A 17,601-nucleotide genomic window follows, 5' to 3' on the forward strand; every position below is an offset into this window, starting at 1 on the left:
TATAATAAATTATATTTTTCTATTTAAAAATAATTTCTTAACCTTTTTTAAATTTGGCTAAGTATTTTCACTACTTGGTTTGGCAAGCAAATGAATTTAGATACATACATCTATATGTACGAGTACATATGTGAATAGAAGTAGATCGTATCCACTTTTACAAAATTACACATTTTACATATGTATGTACTTTATGTGTGTGTGACTATCAGACATTCGTGGGTGCACCAATTTGATAATTTTCACATTGTCAGCGCAGGCGAACATACAATTACACACGTGTGTTTGTATAAGTGTGAGTTGCTGCCAGACTTATGTTCATATAACGAGTAAATGTTATTTCGCTTTCACTTTCGTTTCGTGTAATAAAACATTGTAATTTTGGTATTTCGTTTATTATTAACTGTGAGACTGTTGAATGTTGAAGAATTGTGATAATACATTACTATATTATAGTTTGGTTAGGGTGGATATGAATTGAAATTAATATATATATACATATATACGTATATCTATATTCTTTATTAAAAGTTGTTCGTGAAATATAAATCTGTGAAGTAAAACATACATAATATTATTAAAAATGTATTAAATTAGAATTAAATTATTATTTTTAATATTTCTATATATCTTATACTTGGTTGCCATGCGTGGTTCAGAAAGAATTTTAAGGTTATCATGCGTTTTCTGGAGTGAAGTTGTGAAGATCTGAAGGTTAATTGTAGGCCATACTAAGGGAGATGGGTCATTTCACATATTTACCCACAACGTAAACCAGTTTCTCAGTTTTTTAGGTATCGAACTGAAATTTTGCACACTCAAGATGTTGATCATTTGTCGATACCATTGATATCGGACCACTACAGCTGATCAACCAAATCCTTGTTTGGTAAAATTTTTTACTTTACGAGTTTTTTTTTTACGAAAATTGGTAAAGAATAAAGCAATGCTGCAATCTCCGAATAAATTTTCCAGATCAGACTACAATGTTATATTACCATATTTTTCAATATGGATGTAGCTGCCATATAAACTGATCGATCCAATTAAGCCTTTGTATAGAGAACTTTTTTATTCGATAATATATCTTCACCAAGTTCTTCTCTCTTCTTTTTCACTAGCGTAGACATCGCTTACGCCAATTTAAGATACCAAGTGCGGCCTTCTCCAACTGATCTCTCCAACGGAATAGAGGTCTTATTCTTCCTCTGCTTCCACCGGCCGGTACCGAATCAAAAACCTTCAAAGCTTTAGTGTTCTCTTCCATACGGATAAAATGACCTAGCTAGCGCAGCCGCTGTCTCTTGAATCGCTGAACTATCTCAATGTCGTTGTATATCTCGTACAGCTCATCGTACCATTGAATGCAGTACTCGCCGTTGTCAATGCGCAAATGACCATAAAGATTTCGCAAAACTTTTCTCTCGAACACTCCTAAGGTCGACTCATCAGAAGATGTCATTGTCTATGCCTCCGTACCATAAAGCATGACGGAAGGGATTTGTAGAGTGTGGTCTTTGATCGTCGGGATAGCACTTTACTTTTCAATTGATTACTATGTCAAAGGTAGTACCAGTTCGGAAGAATAATTCTGTGTTGGATTCCAAGGCTGATATTGTTTGTGTTGATGCTGATTCTAAGATAGACGAAATTAGGCATGGATTGTTGTCTAAAGAACCGATCTCAAATAACTTAACCGATCGAAATCAAGACACAAGTTTTTTATATCCTTTTTTATTATAAGAAATGCACCTGTGAAGAATATAATAGCTTTTGATACTATCTTTAAAGATTTCGAAAAGTCAAAAACTTCTCGAGAATGCAAATGTAGCTTTTTCGATAACTTAATGGCAGCACTCTGTACACTTATATATGTATATAATATGCCAGCGCCACAACACCCCCCCTTGCATACGTACATACATATCTACTATAAACATACATACTTACATATGTACATATAGTAAATGCGCCCGCTGGCTTGTTCGTTGATTTGGTTCAGCTTTGACTCAATCGTCATGTGCCGCAATATAATCGCATTCGTATAATAATGACAACAAAGAAATCATTATGTCGCGCTGCGCTTGCATGTCTGAATTATGCCGCTGTTCGCAGCGTACCGCCCCTCAGCGGGAGCTCTTCTCCCCCTTTTTATACTCTACAGTGGTGACATTAGCGCTTCATCGCTTAAATTTTGTTTGCGTTTTCTTTGCTTCCTTTTTTGCATTCACATTCACATAATCACTACTTATTGTTGTTGCTGCTGATGTGTTGCTCATTGTTATCATATGTTGCTAGCGCAAATCTTTGCTATTATTATTGTTACTCTTTTCAATATTGTTGTTCCCTTTTTAATACCCATCTCGCTATAGTTACAGTATGTCAACAACAAATTTTAAATCTATTATATATTGCTATAATATGCGTACTCTCGAAATTTGTAACAGAAAACTGTTTTTAAAATATTCAGGAGAGACTCACGTCGAAACATAGTGAGGTGTGTGTGTGTGTGTATGTATGCGTAGGTGCTCATACGCACACACGCGCAAACATTTCGTGATGTCTGCTGCCAGAAAATGTCGACGCTACTGACTGCTCCCCGCTTGCTGCCACTTCTACATGCTAAATACAGCGTTGGGGGTTTGTAGGAGTAAATACAGTGAGTCAAAGGTGATAGACACATGTATTTCGAAAACATTTCAATGATGTGCTATTTAGAGATATCAAAAGTTAGGTTAAGGATTTGAGTCTAAATATATTTCGGTTGCTGCATAAGAGTTTTTGAGAGACTCTATTAATTGTCCAATGCTTATAGACTATTGTCGAGCAAATTTCGTTTAATTTTGCTCACGATGCTCTCCGAACGCTTTCCCACTCAAGTTTTTGTGTTTCTCATAAAATAGACTTCTTAAGAGGAATACCTAGTAGGGCTGGCAAAATGATTGGTTTTTAGGAATTAAAAAAAAACTATTGAATCAGGTATGTATTTCAAAATTTGTATGGTTTAATTACTAATAAAACTTTGGAAGAAACAAATTCAATTACTTATTTTCAAGTTACTAGATAATCTTGTACCAGAAGATATTTTCCAAATTCATGATAAAATGGTGGAATTTTAAGGGGTTACATGGGTTTCCTCGAGTAAAAAAACAGTATTTTTTCAAAAAAATTAAATTTCAGTAAAAATTTCGCGACATTTTTTTTTAAATGGTTGTAATCGAAAAAAAACGTTCATCAAAGTCTTTAAGAATTGTATCTCAAAAACCTGTGTAAAGTTTCAGGAAGATCGGTTGAGTAGTTCTCGAGCAATCCTGTAAAAACAGAACTTCAAATATGCGTTTAAAGACGGCGCACTTGGTCTAGCTAGCCTCGAGCGCACAAATTCTCAAGTCTGTATCTCTGAAACTATTATTCGGATCCACTTTGAAATTTAGGACAATATTCTAGAGGTATTGTAGAATTTAATAATAAAAAAATTAGATTTTTTTAAACCCGTAAACCCATGTAACCACTTTAAAAAGGGGAAGTGGAAGCAAATTTGAAAAATTGAAAAATGTAGTTTTGAAAAAATAGCGTTAAAAATAAACTCATGGAGCTAATTGAACTGAGCGTCTACGCTTTAGAAGGCTGTAACTCAAAAACTATTTGAAATATCTATTTTTCGAGTTCTCTCTGAAATATTTTGCCTTTCAGTAACCACAGTGCCTCCATTCCGTTGGCTCAGTTACTCATTCACTTGCTGCTCGCTCGCATTTGTCGCGGACTCGTCGTCGTATGTGACATGAGGCCAGTGTTTTTGCATTTTCAACGGATTTGTTTTTGTTTTGCTGTTAATTCTTCGGATTTGGTCGTTTTTCATTGCGTTTTTTTATAATTTTTTTTCGTTGCCTCATATTCCGGCATTGCCCATTGCCCGTTGCCCGTTGGTCGTTTGCATATTTCGTTGTCTCCGCCGTCGCCTGTCGCCTATCGCCTGTCTGCTGTCTGAGTGTCGTCTTCTCTGTCTGCAGCGACTTAGCCTGCAGCCAGTCAACCAGCTAGCTAGTTAGTCACTTGGTCTAACTCTCAGTGTTCTTTAGTCTGTGGCGTCTATGCGCTCATAACGCGTCGTCTGTTTTCCAACTAAATCGAGCAAAATAAAATATATTTCTACAAATTCTAAAAAATAATTTTTGATCAAAAAATATTCACAAAGCAAAGTTTGCGTATTCGAAATAAAATTATTTTTAATTCATGAAATTCTCACACAAAGTTTCGAATATATGTGCCACTAATTAAATCAATGAAAGCTGGTGCCCAGTGAAGTTTGAAATAAAATAAAATTATATGTAATAAGCATAAAAGTGGAAAATTAAATTAAATAAATTTGAGTTTGAGCTCTTTCGCAATGCGTCGTGTGTCGCTTGCGTGCAACAACGTCGGAAAGTGACGCGCCCTGAGTGTGTGCAACGGAAGTGGGAAAGTGCGCCCGTACGCAACCGAATATACACACATACACACACATATCTGCGTGCATATATGTATACCAGTTTCATAAAAGAATAAATAAAATAAAAAAAATCTTAAGTAAAAATAAAAGTTGCTTATGTTTGCTGTCAACCTTTTGTGCCGTCAAGTGTAGCGAAAATCATTTTCTTCGAAAATTTATTGCAGTCCATGAGCCGATAGTCAGTCGGTGGATATAGTCGGCGCACTTGCACAATTTTGAGCGACATTGGAATTTCGTAAAGCCAGCAGTCAAATAAAAAATATAAAATACAAAAAACACGAGAATAAAAAAATCAAATAAAACGCAAATGTCTGGGAACTTGGGTGTCGCGCTAAGAGAATTTATTTAATTGCTTATTTTTATAAGCTATAAAGTTGTGCGGATTAAAAATAGTCGCCGTAAAATGGCTAAGACGCAAAGGGGAAGGTAAAACAGCGCGTACGAGCCTCTTGTGAATGATGCGTGGAAATTTTTGGAAAATTAATTGCGACGTGAAAACGTAAAACGTTTGCTTCTGCGATTGCAACATAGCTTAGAATACTACAAAATATTAATTTCTTGCTTAACTAAAAAAAAATTAAAAATAACACGTTATAAATGTTGTGAAAATCGGTTTTTTAACCTCTTCTGTTTCAATTTTCCAGCCATTCCGCCTAATTGAGCGAGAAATCCAATGCTTTGTAGCTGAAAATGTCGATCTTATTCTTCTGCGCTACCGTAGACACCGCTTACGGTATTATAGCCGAGTCGGAATCGAAATGTCGATCATTGCCTATTAATAAGTTATTTTTGTTAATTTATAAGTAGTTCAAATGCACAATCAATCAGATTAGCTCTGCTGATGAGGAATGTAAATCTGCCCGAGTCTAAACCGTATTCGACTCAGGGTTCCTTTTTAACTGACATTAACGACCAATCACTTAACTTCAGAAATCTGCAACCTTACTGTTTCTAATCCGATTTTTTGCTTTGAGCGACGACTACTTTTATAAATGAAGATCTGTGGAGTGACAGATAGTTTAATGGAAATTCGAACACCGTCACAGCTTCACAAAGGAGAACTTTAAGATGTAGGTTTTATATTATTATCTCTTACTTAGCAAACTGAACTTTCCAAATACAACGAAAGGTAGCAAAAAGATATGACTATCTTCTGTGTAAGAGGCTTGGTTTACTAGATACTTATCATAGCTCCACTATATGCAGAATATATGCAGCGGCCAGATCAATCGCTGTATCATCAACCACCGCATCTTTGGCAGTTACTTTTGAGTCAGTTAAAAACTAAAAAGAATTTCCTAAATTATCTGCTATCTACTTCTGCAAACACGTGTAGTAATATAACAGAATTCACTAAAGTTTCCAAGTGTTGACCAGGATTTTTTGCAATTCTTGCGATTATTGCTCGTTAAGGCACATTAAATAAATATCCACATAAAAAGTAGTAGGTGGAGAGAGAGAAATTGTTGAAGACCTAAACAAAAAGCATCAAAAATGTGTGTGAACTCGTGAAAATAATCAACATTAAAATCAAAGTAAAATGACGCGAGTTTAAATATGCACACAGACAGTACTAGCCAAAAGTGTTCGTACAATATGATATATTGAGCTTTATAGAGACTCTAGACCGTGTACAAAATTCTAAAAGAGATTTCAATTTTCAGTAATAAAAATTATTTGGCTTACCTCTTAGTTTCTCATTCTTATACACACTCTAGGGCGAGGTTTCACCTGACCTTATTCATTCTAAGCAGAAATAAAGATAGACTATCTAGACAGAGTAGCCTTTCCTGATAGTAGTATACCTCCCTTACGGAGTGGAGGTCTTCCTCTTTCTTTGCTTCCATCGGCGGATACTGAATCGAAAACCTTCAAAGCGGGAATGTTCTCTTCCAAACAGATAATATGACATAGCCAGCGCAGCTACTGTCTCTTGATTCGTGATGTGGGAGCCAAGACGCGAGTGTGACGACTGTAGGTTTGATGACAGGAGATATGTATTTCGTCTTGTTCTCGTTCATAACCAGACCCATTTGCTTTGCTTCCTTATCCAAAGCAGAACCAACGACGCCAATGAAATCAATATCATCGGCAAACGCCAGTAGCTGTATAGTACATCTTTTAGAAAATTGTACTTGCTCGATTAAGATCTGCAGCTCTTAGTTTTTGACCAGCAGTATATTGAAGAAGTCGCACGATAGGGAGACGCCTTTTCTGAAACCTCTTTTAGTATCGAACGGCTCAGAGAGGTCCTTCCCGATCCTGACAGAGCTTTTGTCAGTTTACACAGCCGTATACGTTTTGCGGGGATACCAAATTCAGACACCGCGGCATGAAGGCAGCTCCTTTTTTTATTCACATATATTATATAGAGTGATGTTACTTCTGGTTATTGCAAACTTCTTGGCAAAATCAATATTCCCTGTTCACGATATAAATATACTGAAGTGAATCAAATTTTTCATTGTTCATCTTTTGTGAAACACTGTAATCACTATACACTTGTACACACTGTAACATCTACTGACATTTGACAGTTGATCGAGCGAAGTTACGCTCTTTCACATTCGGTGCCAACGTTGTACAAGCACACACAGAGTATAAAATAAATATATACAAATTATGTACTTATGTATCATACATACATATACATATGTATATGTATTTGACCGAACTAATCTAAATAGCTTCGGGGGCAAGTAGCCTGGCACTGAATGTCACTGCTCTAGCGGCTCCTGCTCAACTATGCACATATGTACATACACACAGACATTCTCACGCATATGCTCACATATTAATGGACATAAAACAAAAAGCTCACAAAATAAAATGCCATGAACTATGCGTAACGCAAACAAATCAACAAATATAATGATGAATATGCATAAAGGCTGGACAATAGCACAGTAGTGCTGTCTATATACATATATACATATGTGTGTGTGTACCTATCGTAAGTGTATATCGGTGATATTAAAGTCATTCGAGTCAGCAAATTTTTGAATTTGTACATACATACATTCATATACACACATTTGGGCTGCAATTGTGGCAAATGAAGGCAAATGATAAAAATACGGAAAAATTAAAGCAAATAATGATCAAAAGAAAATAAGCAATAATAACAAAGCAAACAAATTTGTGAGAAAGCACAAACAAACATATTTGCATGTCAAGTAAAGTCTTGGTGGCAAAAGTGAAATAATTTATTATGTCACACAAACACACATACACGGCGGTAAATGATACAAAATCAGAATCTCGTGATAATATTTAATGTGTAATTGCCTGTTTGTGATTGTCAGCACTCGTGTGGCAATTGTTCGTTTTTGCGGCTCCTCTGCTGTTCGTTTTTGTTGTAGAATGTTGTGTGTCTTTTGTTGTTGCGATCGCACGCAACCGCTCGCCGGTCCATCGGTTCCTACACACGCCTGTTCAATTCAAGTTTAGTCAGTTATTTATTTATTTAATAGATTTTTAGGGGTATCTCGTGCTCAGTAACCATTAACGCTTCCCACTCGATATATTCAGCACAGCAAAGTATGTATTAATAGAAGTGTTATACATAGCAGTATTAAATGAAAGTTGCTAAATAATTTTTCTCACGCATCATTCGCTTGAGTGGTCTGAACCTCGCACACCAACGCATACATACAAATGTGGAATTTATAAATTTATATAGAGATACACAGCGGGTCAAAATAATAGTTACATCTAGGAATCTCAATGCTACTGATATCTTTTAGGTTATGTTTGGTTACGTTAGGTGTGAGACACATACATAGGACCAGAAGTGATCTATTGACTGATTCTGCAACATTTTATTTGAAAAAGTTGACCAAGATCGAGAAGAAATCGACTTCTCGAAAACAGCTTCTATGTCAAAAAATGACGCGCCTTATTGAAGAACTTCAACATGTGTGAAAGTGACCCCCAATTTTTGAATAACGTAATCACAAGTGAGGAGTCATGGTTCTTTGAGTATGATCCCAAGACAAATCTTCCAAGCGGCATACGCCGACCTCTCCTCCCAAAAAAGGGAGCAACTCCAAAGTGAAAATGATGCTCATTATCTTTTCTGACATCAAAGGGATCGTCCACTATGAATTTGTTCTTCTTGGACAAACCGTCAAGGCCAAGTTTTACGTGTAAGTCCTTAAGATACTCAAAAAAAAGGGTCAATCGGGTTCGAAAAGACATCGCAGCCGATTGGAAGTTGCGCCACGACAATGCCTCGGCTCACACCGCCTTTGTTGTGAGCAGCTACCTAACCAAGGCCGGTGAACCAATGCTTCCGTAGCCGCCCTATAGCCCAGATGTGGCCCCCCGGATTTTTTTTGGTTTCTTGCCTGAAAACGCCGATGAAAGGCAAGCATTTTGAGATGTCAGAGGGAATCCAAGCAGCATGCACTTCTGTTCTCAAGGATATTCCGGAGAATGCCTTCAGTGACGTCTTCAATGCTTGGAAATCGCGCTGGCATCGACGCAAAAGAAGCCTATTTTGAAAGTTGTTAAAGAATTGTAACGATTAGTTTAATAAATTTTTTTAAGTTGACTCAGTTCTATTATTTTCCGGACAAACCTTGTATACTTTATAGAGGTCTGACGTTTTCTTTTGGGTGTTAAAAAAACAATTTTTTTAAGTTTCTTTATGTAGGCCATAGAATTGAAATGCTCAAGAATTTCTCTTAATTTAATGGTAGGATATCATGTAGCTAGAGTATCGCTGAGATCCAAATCTCACTGACAACATATTGTATAAGGTGTTGCTATCATTTTGAGCCGCTGTGTCATTTCTACACCAAATATTCGAGATATATAAAATTGTGTATGTAATTCGTAGAGTAGCCAACGCATTCGCATATTGACTGCAATTGTTGCTAGTCACCCGCATACAATACAATAACAACAACAAGCGCAATTGACATTTACAAATGTGTAAGTGTACGTTTTGTGAGCTTGAAAGCACACATGTGAAGCAGACAACGAACATAGTTGACAACAAACAAACACACATTTGAATGCACGCTCTGATACAGCAACAAACACGAGTCGGGAAACGCGCGATGTTCAAGACTTTGATTTACGCAATTTTCGTTCGCAAGAAAAGTACTTCTGCTGCCGACGGCAACAACAACATACAATTCAACACCAACACCAACGCCAACAACAACAACTGTAGTATCATCGGCATCGCTAATATTAGCTTTGGCATTCTTATAGGCGTTGCCATTGCAATTTTAAACGCCAACATTCGTTACGCGCCTGCACCGACAATTGCCACTTAAGTGCAGAATACGAGAAGTTACAATACACATAAATACGCGTTCGTCGAAGTTCAGCACCCCAAGGAAGTTGCATACGGTTTGATTTCGTTGCGACGCTTTTGTATAAAAAAATCAACTTGATGTATCAGCTGTGCCGATTGTATCAACGCACACATAAAGATTTAACAAAAGTTCATACAAAATGGCGATTAATAACACCACCCGATCGACGACGACTAGAGATGCGCTACGATAAACGTTACGAAGTGAGTGTCACCGTCAACGAGTGATTTCAAAAAAATCTCGACGAAAAGAAAAATTTTAAATTTATATACAAATATTAGCGCAGTTATGTACGAAAGTAGTGCGTAAAGGAAAGAAAATATTACCAGTGCTGGTGCAGTTCCAAATATTAGTATAGTGTTGCAACATACGCCTACTATGTAAATTATAGTGTTACTAAAAGAAAGAGTGTGTTGAATTATCCCAAATATATATCGGTTAAAAAATTATTGAATTAGAAAAGTGTAGCGCTAAGTTTTCGCTCGCTTTCGCTGTCAACCAGCCATTAGTGTTAGTCTAAAATACAGCAAAGCGCGAAATCAGCATTGAAAATCCTTTAATATTTCACCTACAACAAAAGCCAATAAAATTTTCCTCATGTGGCATCCACTTGCACGAGATTTGGCTACACTCTTACAAGAAGCCGTGCAATACACACGCAACTTGGTTGTGTCTAAGGTAAGAAACAAAGGGGGCCTTCAATTTATTTAAGTTATTTATGGTTTTTTTAATTTATAACATATTTACACTTCCCCAATACTACAAAAAAGGTTCGTCATTATCATCATAGTTTGGCGCTACAGCTCCTTGTGAGCTGCCCCCTACTTCATCCAGACGTATCGGTCATCTGTGGTTAATATGAGTTAGAACAAGAAAATACATTACATTAGCATCGGATGCACTCAAGGTCAAAACGGTCTCCCCGGAGCGGTCGTTTAAGTTTGTGGAACAGCTAGAAGTCACACCAAGCTATATAGTGGTTGCGGCACGTTTTCGGTTGAAAATTTCGCAAAATACTCATGAACAATCAATGCAGTATGCGACGGTGCATTTTTTTGGTGCCAAAACCTAGAGTTGTCGGACCATAATTCTGGCCTCTTTTTCCGAATACCTTTTTGCAAATGACGCATAACACTCAAATAGTTAGTATACCTTGTTTACAGTTTGGCCGGTCAGAAGGAATTCGAAGGGCACGACACCTCGATAATCGAAGAAAACTGTCAACCTAACCTTGATTTTTGACCTGCTTTGACGTGATTTGTTGGCTTCGGCTCACCTTTGCCACGATATTCGGGCGATTGATCATCTGTATCCGGGTCGTAATTATAGATCCAAGATTAGCCGCCAGTAATAATACGTTTCATGACATCCTGGTAGTCGGAAATTTCGCAGACCTTAACGAGTCGCTTTTTTCGAAAAAATTAGTGATTTTGGCACTAATCGTGATTTTACTTTTCTTAGACCCAAATGATCTGTCAAAATGGTTTTTACTGATTTTTTCGATATTCCAACGATACCAGTAAAATCTTTGACTGTTAATCGTTGATTCTCATTCCTTTATTTTGTTCACTGATTATTAGTTAATGTTTATGGCTGTTCTGGCCGTGGTTCGTCGTCAATGCTTTCTCGACCTTCTTTGAATAATTTGTGCCAATCGAAAACACTTGCTAGCGATAAACAATTATCACCGAAGGCAGAAATTTTCTTTCGCAAAATTTAATGGAACATCTTTGTTGAATAATTTCACTCAGCGTTGAAATCGCTAAATATACTTTATGTACTTCTTAAAGACCGGCGTAAATTAAACACTAACGATTATTGTGACAGTGACAGTCATACGAACAAAGAAAAAAATATTTCGACGAACGGGTTTCCACGCGAAATTTAAGTTTAAAAATCTTACTATTTTTTGCCCACAGTAGTATGTATGTATGTATATACATTATTTTGTATATCATAGTAGAGGTACTAATACTGCATTAAATATTATCTTCATAGCTTGATTTTGCTTAAAGTTGGAAATTTTGTTCGCCTTAGTGTTAAAAAAATATAAAATTGTACGATAGACCTTCCACTTCTTTTATTCTAAGCTTCGCTATCTTCGCAGCCTTGTAACTGTAGTTGAAACTGCTGAATGTGTTAAACTACATACGATATGTACGAGTACAGAAAACTTGCTGCTAAATCTCCAAAGAGTCAGGTTTCTGCAGTCAATGAACTAACATTTTTTTTTCATAAATTTTTCAAGAGCAAAAATTGGGTTAGTAAAAAAGGTCATGCAGATTATTTATTTGATTCAAATTAAAGTGAAACTTTAGCAAATAATTTGCACAAGTGATGAGCGCTATGCGAGCGTGAGTTGAATGAACTTGATTCACTACAAAACAAATTTGAATAAACGTTAACTGTGTAGGCTTAAGATTCCAAGTCGAATGTATGTATTTCGAGTAAACTTTTTGATAGCCGAAAACTTTAACTTGACAATTCACTCACTGCGGTCCATTTTCTGTATTCAAGTAGGTTTTATTGTAGTAAACTCTTTTTTCACGTTCATTTGTGTTTGCTCTACGCGATAACAATTGAAAGTCACATTTGCTTAGAAGACATATTAGCAACTTTAATATAAATATGAAGGTTTTTATGCTAATTTCTAGATATATGGTATTAATCCAATACAAGTATTTACTTTCAAATTTAGTTCTTGGTTGCGATTCAAGACGGACACTCCCATTTACATATTGTCATAGTCTACTTGATAATAACCTAATTTGCATTTTTTTTTCAAGTTAAATACCGAGTCAATATTATATATTTGCATTTAGTTCGGATCTCTTTGCAATAATTTGCTGAAATTGTGGGCATTGATTATTTTGGTATGAAATATTGATCGATTTGTGGTGTTTTTGCTTATAATTTACTTTGCCTATGTTTACCTCTTTATAGATTTCCAAACGTCGTAAGTTCGCAAAGTGTGAAGTGCAGAAAATTTGTTGCTTCTTAGGTATTAGTCGAAATAATTTTCGATTTTTTGCGTTCAAATCTAATACAAAAATATATATAACTCAAGTAAAAAACACTTTTCATTAATTTCTGCGACCATAATTGAAGTAGCACATTGCGGTGTCAAATATATGTTACAATGTTCTAGTTATTTCCTATTTATTTTTAGGGCTGTGCGTAAAAATAGCACCGCATATGAAACTTAAAGAGGAAATTATTTAATTTAATGAGGGTAATTGTGTTAAGGGCGCACACTTCCGCAGCATCACCAATTTCCGCAGTGAATCAGAGACGCTTTAAAAAATGTAGCGCACTTAACAGACATACATACATATGTACATATGTATGTAGTCACATGTTTGCCTAGCGCATCGAGAATGTGAGGAAGTAAAGTGTTCTTTCCAATTCTCAAATATTGATGTGTTAAAAATTAAGAAGACTTTGTCGGGCTGTGTGTTAATACTTATATCAAAATTATATATATGTAAATTAGGGCTTATGTGCTAGGCAACTGAGCAAAAGATATTAAATAAATAAAGCATCCATCACCGGCATTAAAATAAATATACATAAGTAGATATTATTCTCCATGGTTTCGCAACTTTAAGTAATTGTCTGAAGAAAAGTGCTTGTTGATAGCATAAAGGTTTTTGTATGGAGGTTATTACTATTATTATTTACTTAGGTTTTGTTATACAAGTACCTCGAACAGGGTATATTAGTTTACATACCTAGAAGGAAACGTCGGAGACTTTATAAAATATACATACATATGTATGGGCTGAATATATACTATATATGCAAATAGTCTTTCAGATATCGATCTGACATTTTGCATACGTCCATTCCTCCCCAAAAAGTTGCTCATTTGTTGAAATAGTCGATTTCAGACGCTTATAGTTAATAACACAATATATCGATCTATTTAAGTTATTACTTGCAAAACTTTTTTTTTGTTTTGAGTCCGATTTTCGATGACTCGTTCGAGCATTTCGACTGGTAACTGGCGAATGACAGGTGTGTTGTTTTGCTCCAAAGCCTGAATCGAAGCGGGATTGTCCACATAGACTTTAGACTTTACATATCCCCACAGGGGAAAGACTAACGGGGTGATATCACACAAAACATAAAATTGGTAAAATTGATGACGGTCGCTATTGACGGTTACGTTTTTAAACGTTTACGTTACGTTTCATTTTTGGGGAAATATGGATCATAGATTCCACCGGCCCACAAACCACTCTAAATCGGTGTGGTTTCTGAATGAAAAAGCAGCTCTTGAATCTCTTCAGGTTACTCTTTGTCCCAAATGTGGCAATTTTGCTTGTTTACATATCTATTGAGCCAGAAAATTAGCTCAAAGCTGAACGAAATTTAGTTCGAAAATGTCGGATCTTCTTCGAACTTTTCAAGAGCCCATTGAACGAAGCGATGTCGCTTGGGAAGGTCGAGTGGCTTTAGTTCTTGCACAAGCTTTATTTTGTACGCTTGCACTTTAAGATCTCGACATAATTTTTTTCTTAACGTAAATTTCAGTTGAGGATAATTTTTTTAATCATAACTTCATTAAAACTTACGCGCTATACACGTAATGATCGTTTTTAAACATTAAATCTCTGGGGATTTACTATATGCCGTAACTGCAATACTTTATGATTTATAATTACTTAAGTACATGCTATTGAAAGGCAATTCGTGTTTAGTTGTATTTAAGAGTGCTAGTATACAATACATGTTTAGGCAGAAAATCACAGTTAAGAGCGAATTTATAGACTATTGTATAAATTAGAAACTAATTAATTATTGAGAAAAGTATTAAATTATTCAAAAACGATTAAGCAATAAAAATTAAGTTAAATTTTATTTACTCACATGAGATCTGCTTACGTGGATGCTTTGTAGGTAGCAAGTAGGTAGGCCACTGCTTATGAAACTTATTCGATTCTAGTGAAATTAGAATTAAAAGAACTTAAATTAAAAGCGTGATTCTTGAGTGAGTGATTTTTCTTATGGAAATATGTAAATTAAAATTCATAATGCCAGATATACCTTTTTATATTTTTTTCCTGAATTTTTTGTTTATATTATGATGATGTATTGTACAATCTATTCGTATGCAGTTACCACTTAAAAGCCTGCATTTATTGACTGGCATATTTTAAAAATTTAACTTTGAACCTTAAAACGAAGGCAAAACACTTGTCAATATCATGTTATCATCAAAAATTTCTAAAATTGGATCATGGTTGAGAGTAAAGAAGCTCAACAAAACAGTCGAAATTCGGTGTATGCTTCACATTTTTTAAGATCACATAATTTTAACATACTTAGTAGACCTTAACATAACTACATTTGATAATTATCAAAAAAAAAAAAGTTTCCTATGAGGTATCATTTGCTCTCATAGACAAATAGTTTCACCTAAGTAGTAAGTTCATATAAATATTTACCTGTCATGCTGCATGATTGTTAATGTATGTAGATGGTCGTGTAAATTTACTCCAACACTATCAGAGGTAGAGGCTTTTACTAGAAGGTTTCGCTATAATAAACTGTTTTATAGCATGATAATTTCAAATAATTGAGATATGAAGTGTTATTGCCAATTACTGTTTTGATTACTAGCAAGTGTTTATAACTTTTTTATTATCATTAATTATTAATGAGAGAATAAACGAAATAGAAAAAAAGAATAAAAAGCGTTAACTTCTGTTGCTAAAAGCTATAATAGACTTCACGGTTGCATTTCTTATGCCAAAAGGGTGTAAAGAGACTTTTATTTTGCTTTGGAACGGTCAGTTTGTATGACAGCTATATCGTATAGCGGTCCGATTTGAACAATTTATTCTAAGATTATAGGGCTGCTTCAGATTATAAACTATGCCAAATTTTGAGAATAAATCTTTGCGAATAAAAAAATTTTTCATACAAGGACTTGATTTCCAACGATCAGTTTGTATGTCAGCTATGTCGTATAGTGGTGCGATATCAGTGATTCGAACAAATGAGCAGCTTCTTGTAGAGAAAAGAACGCGTGCAAAATTTCAGAACGATATCTCAAAAACTCAAGTTACTATGTATATAGAGACGAACATGGTTAAATCGACCCAGCTCGTCAAATAGCTGATCATTTATACATATATATACTTTATGGTCTCCGCTTTTCTCTCTGTGTGTTACAAACTTCGTTATTAACTGCAAATACTTTGTTCTGTATATAAATATAATTACTTTACATAATAACAAAAGATATATTCGAGGTATGGTACATGGCGTATACGCAACCTGCCAATCATGACGCCAGCGGTGGCAAACAGTAATCAAAGAAGCTCATTTGTTTCAGCTTATTTCCATATTAAGTACTTAAAATAAACATACATACACATACATGTGCACATAGTTACATACATACTGTTAGTAAAAATATTTGATATAAAAATATGATTTTTACAATATATAATATAAGCGAACGGTTGAGTTCTGCGTGAAATGCGCACTTTTCATTCACCTGCAATATACCCAGCTATTAATTTCTATACATACGAGAATTTCTGTATGTACGTATGTGTACGGTGTATTTGCAATCATTTACACATTTTATCTCAAAGTCGCTGCTTAATAACCGTCAAGTACGGTTATGAGTATGTCGTTGAGATATGTGCGCTATTTGAATTTACAGTTCCGCGCTTGTTGTTATTAGTGTTTTTGTTGTTGTCGCCGTTCCGTCGCAAAAACTGTAATTAACATTGCGCGCTTAGCAATTGTTGCTAAAATTAGAAACATAAATGTAAGGTGGGTCTATATGCGAGGCGAACCATATGGAAAACTTGAAATTGCCGTAATCTGTTAGGCGGGCGTGGTAGTGCAGCAGTATTTAGACATTTTCAATATTTCAGACAAGTATGCCGTTTTTTGGTAAGAATTCGCGAAGCTTAAACTAAAAGACGAACTAAATCATACACATATGGTATATATGTATGTATGTACATATCGTCACCTAAAATGCAAAAGAACGTAACATCACTTTTCATAACTTTACAGGCGTAGAAAAAATTAGTTAAAAGAAACCACTTATATTGAAGCAAAATGTGGGGTTTGGTTATAAAATAGTTATATAATGGTTATATTGGACAAATGTTTTGGTTATAAAATTGTTATATATGACAGATGTACGTAACTTGCGCTCTGAAAATATATATATATTCGAAATATAAGCATGAAAATATTAGTATCGCGCGTGAGCGTGAATAAAAACAAGTTACGAACGGCAAACTGATTTATGTCAACTGCTGTTATTACAGAAAAAGAGAGCACGAAGAAAAGCGCCGTTAGTTGGCAGATTCACGGCAATCCACTTGTGATCATACAGACATTTTAATACATATACATACATATATATTTACATACTCGTACGTGCATACATATATATACATACATTGCTATTATTAAACACGTTAGTTTTACTTTTCAGCGCTTTCATCAAGATGACTTTCAATTTATTTCTGTTTTGTGTTTCTTACAAAAAATCTCTGCTAAAATGACTGCAATGACGGAGAGCGGTAAAGATAAACTTTTAATTGTTCAGATTATTTCAGGTTCAAGCCGGCTTTCGAAAGCAAAGGAAACACCGAGTAATTCGTGATTAAATAATCGCTTTTTGTCGGCTCCGAACACTAAATAACAAATATTGCTACTATTTATACTTTATATGATATTTACATACATATGAGTTGGTACTTATGTATATGTATATGTGTAGTACAGGAAGGCACTTTCATGCAA

General features: G+C 35.2%; 1 protein-coding gene across 4 annotated transcripts in view; it reads left to right on the plus strand.

Annotated features, from left to right (window-relative positions):
• Positions 1-17,601, plus strand: part of LOC105227755 (ion transport peptide) — a 90,927-nt gene that overhangs the window by 10,696 nt on the left and 62,630 nt on the right. The window contains exons 1-2 of one of the 4 annotated variants that reach the window (XM_049452812.1): positions 4,060-4,915; positions 9,333-10,497. The exons of 1 other annotated variant lie outside the window; for it this stretch is intronic. In XM_049452812.1, coding sequence (XP_049308769.1) covers positions 10,417-10,497 — 81 coding nt within the window. In that variant the 5' untranslated portion in view covers positions 4,060-4,915; positions 9,333-10,416. Of the gene's footprint in view, positions 1-4,059; positions 4,916-9,332; positions 10,498-17,601 lie in introns of those variants that run through there. 2 more of the 4 variants (XM_049452813.1, XR_007422347.1) reach the window with 2 other exon arrangements.

The sequence above is a fragment of the Bactrocera dorsalis genome, chromosome 3 (genome assembly GCF_023373825.1).
Source record: "Bactrocera dorsalis isolate Fly_Bdor chromosome 3, ASM2337382v1, whole genome shotgun sequence".
Taxonomy (NCBI): Eukaryota; Metazoa; Arthropoda; class Insecta; order Diptera; family Tephritidae; genus Bactrocera; species Bactrocera dorsalis.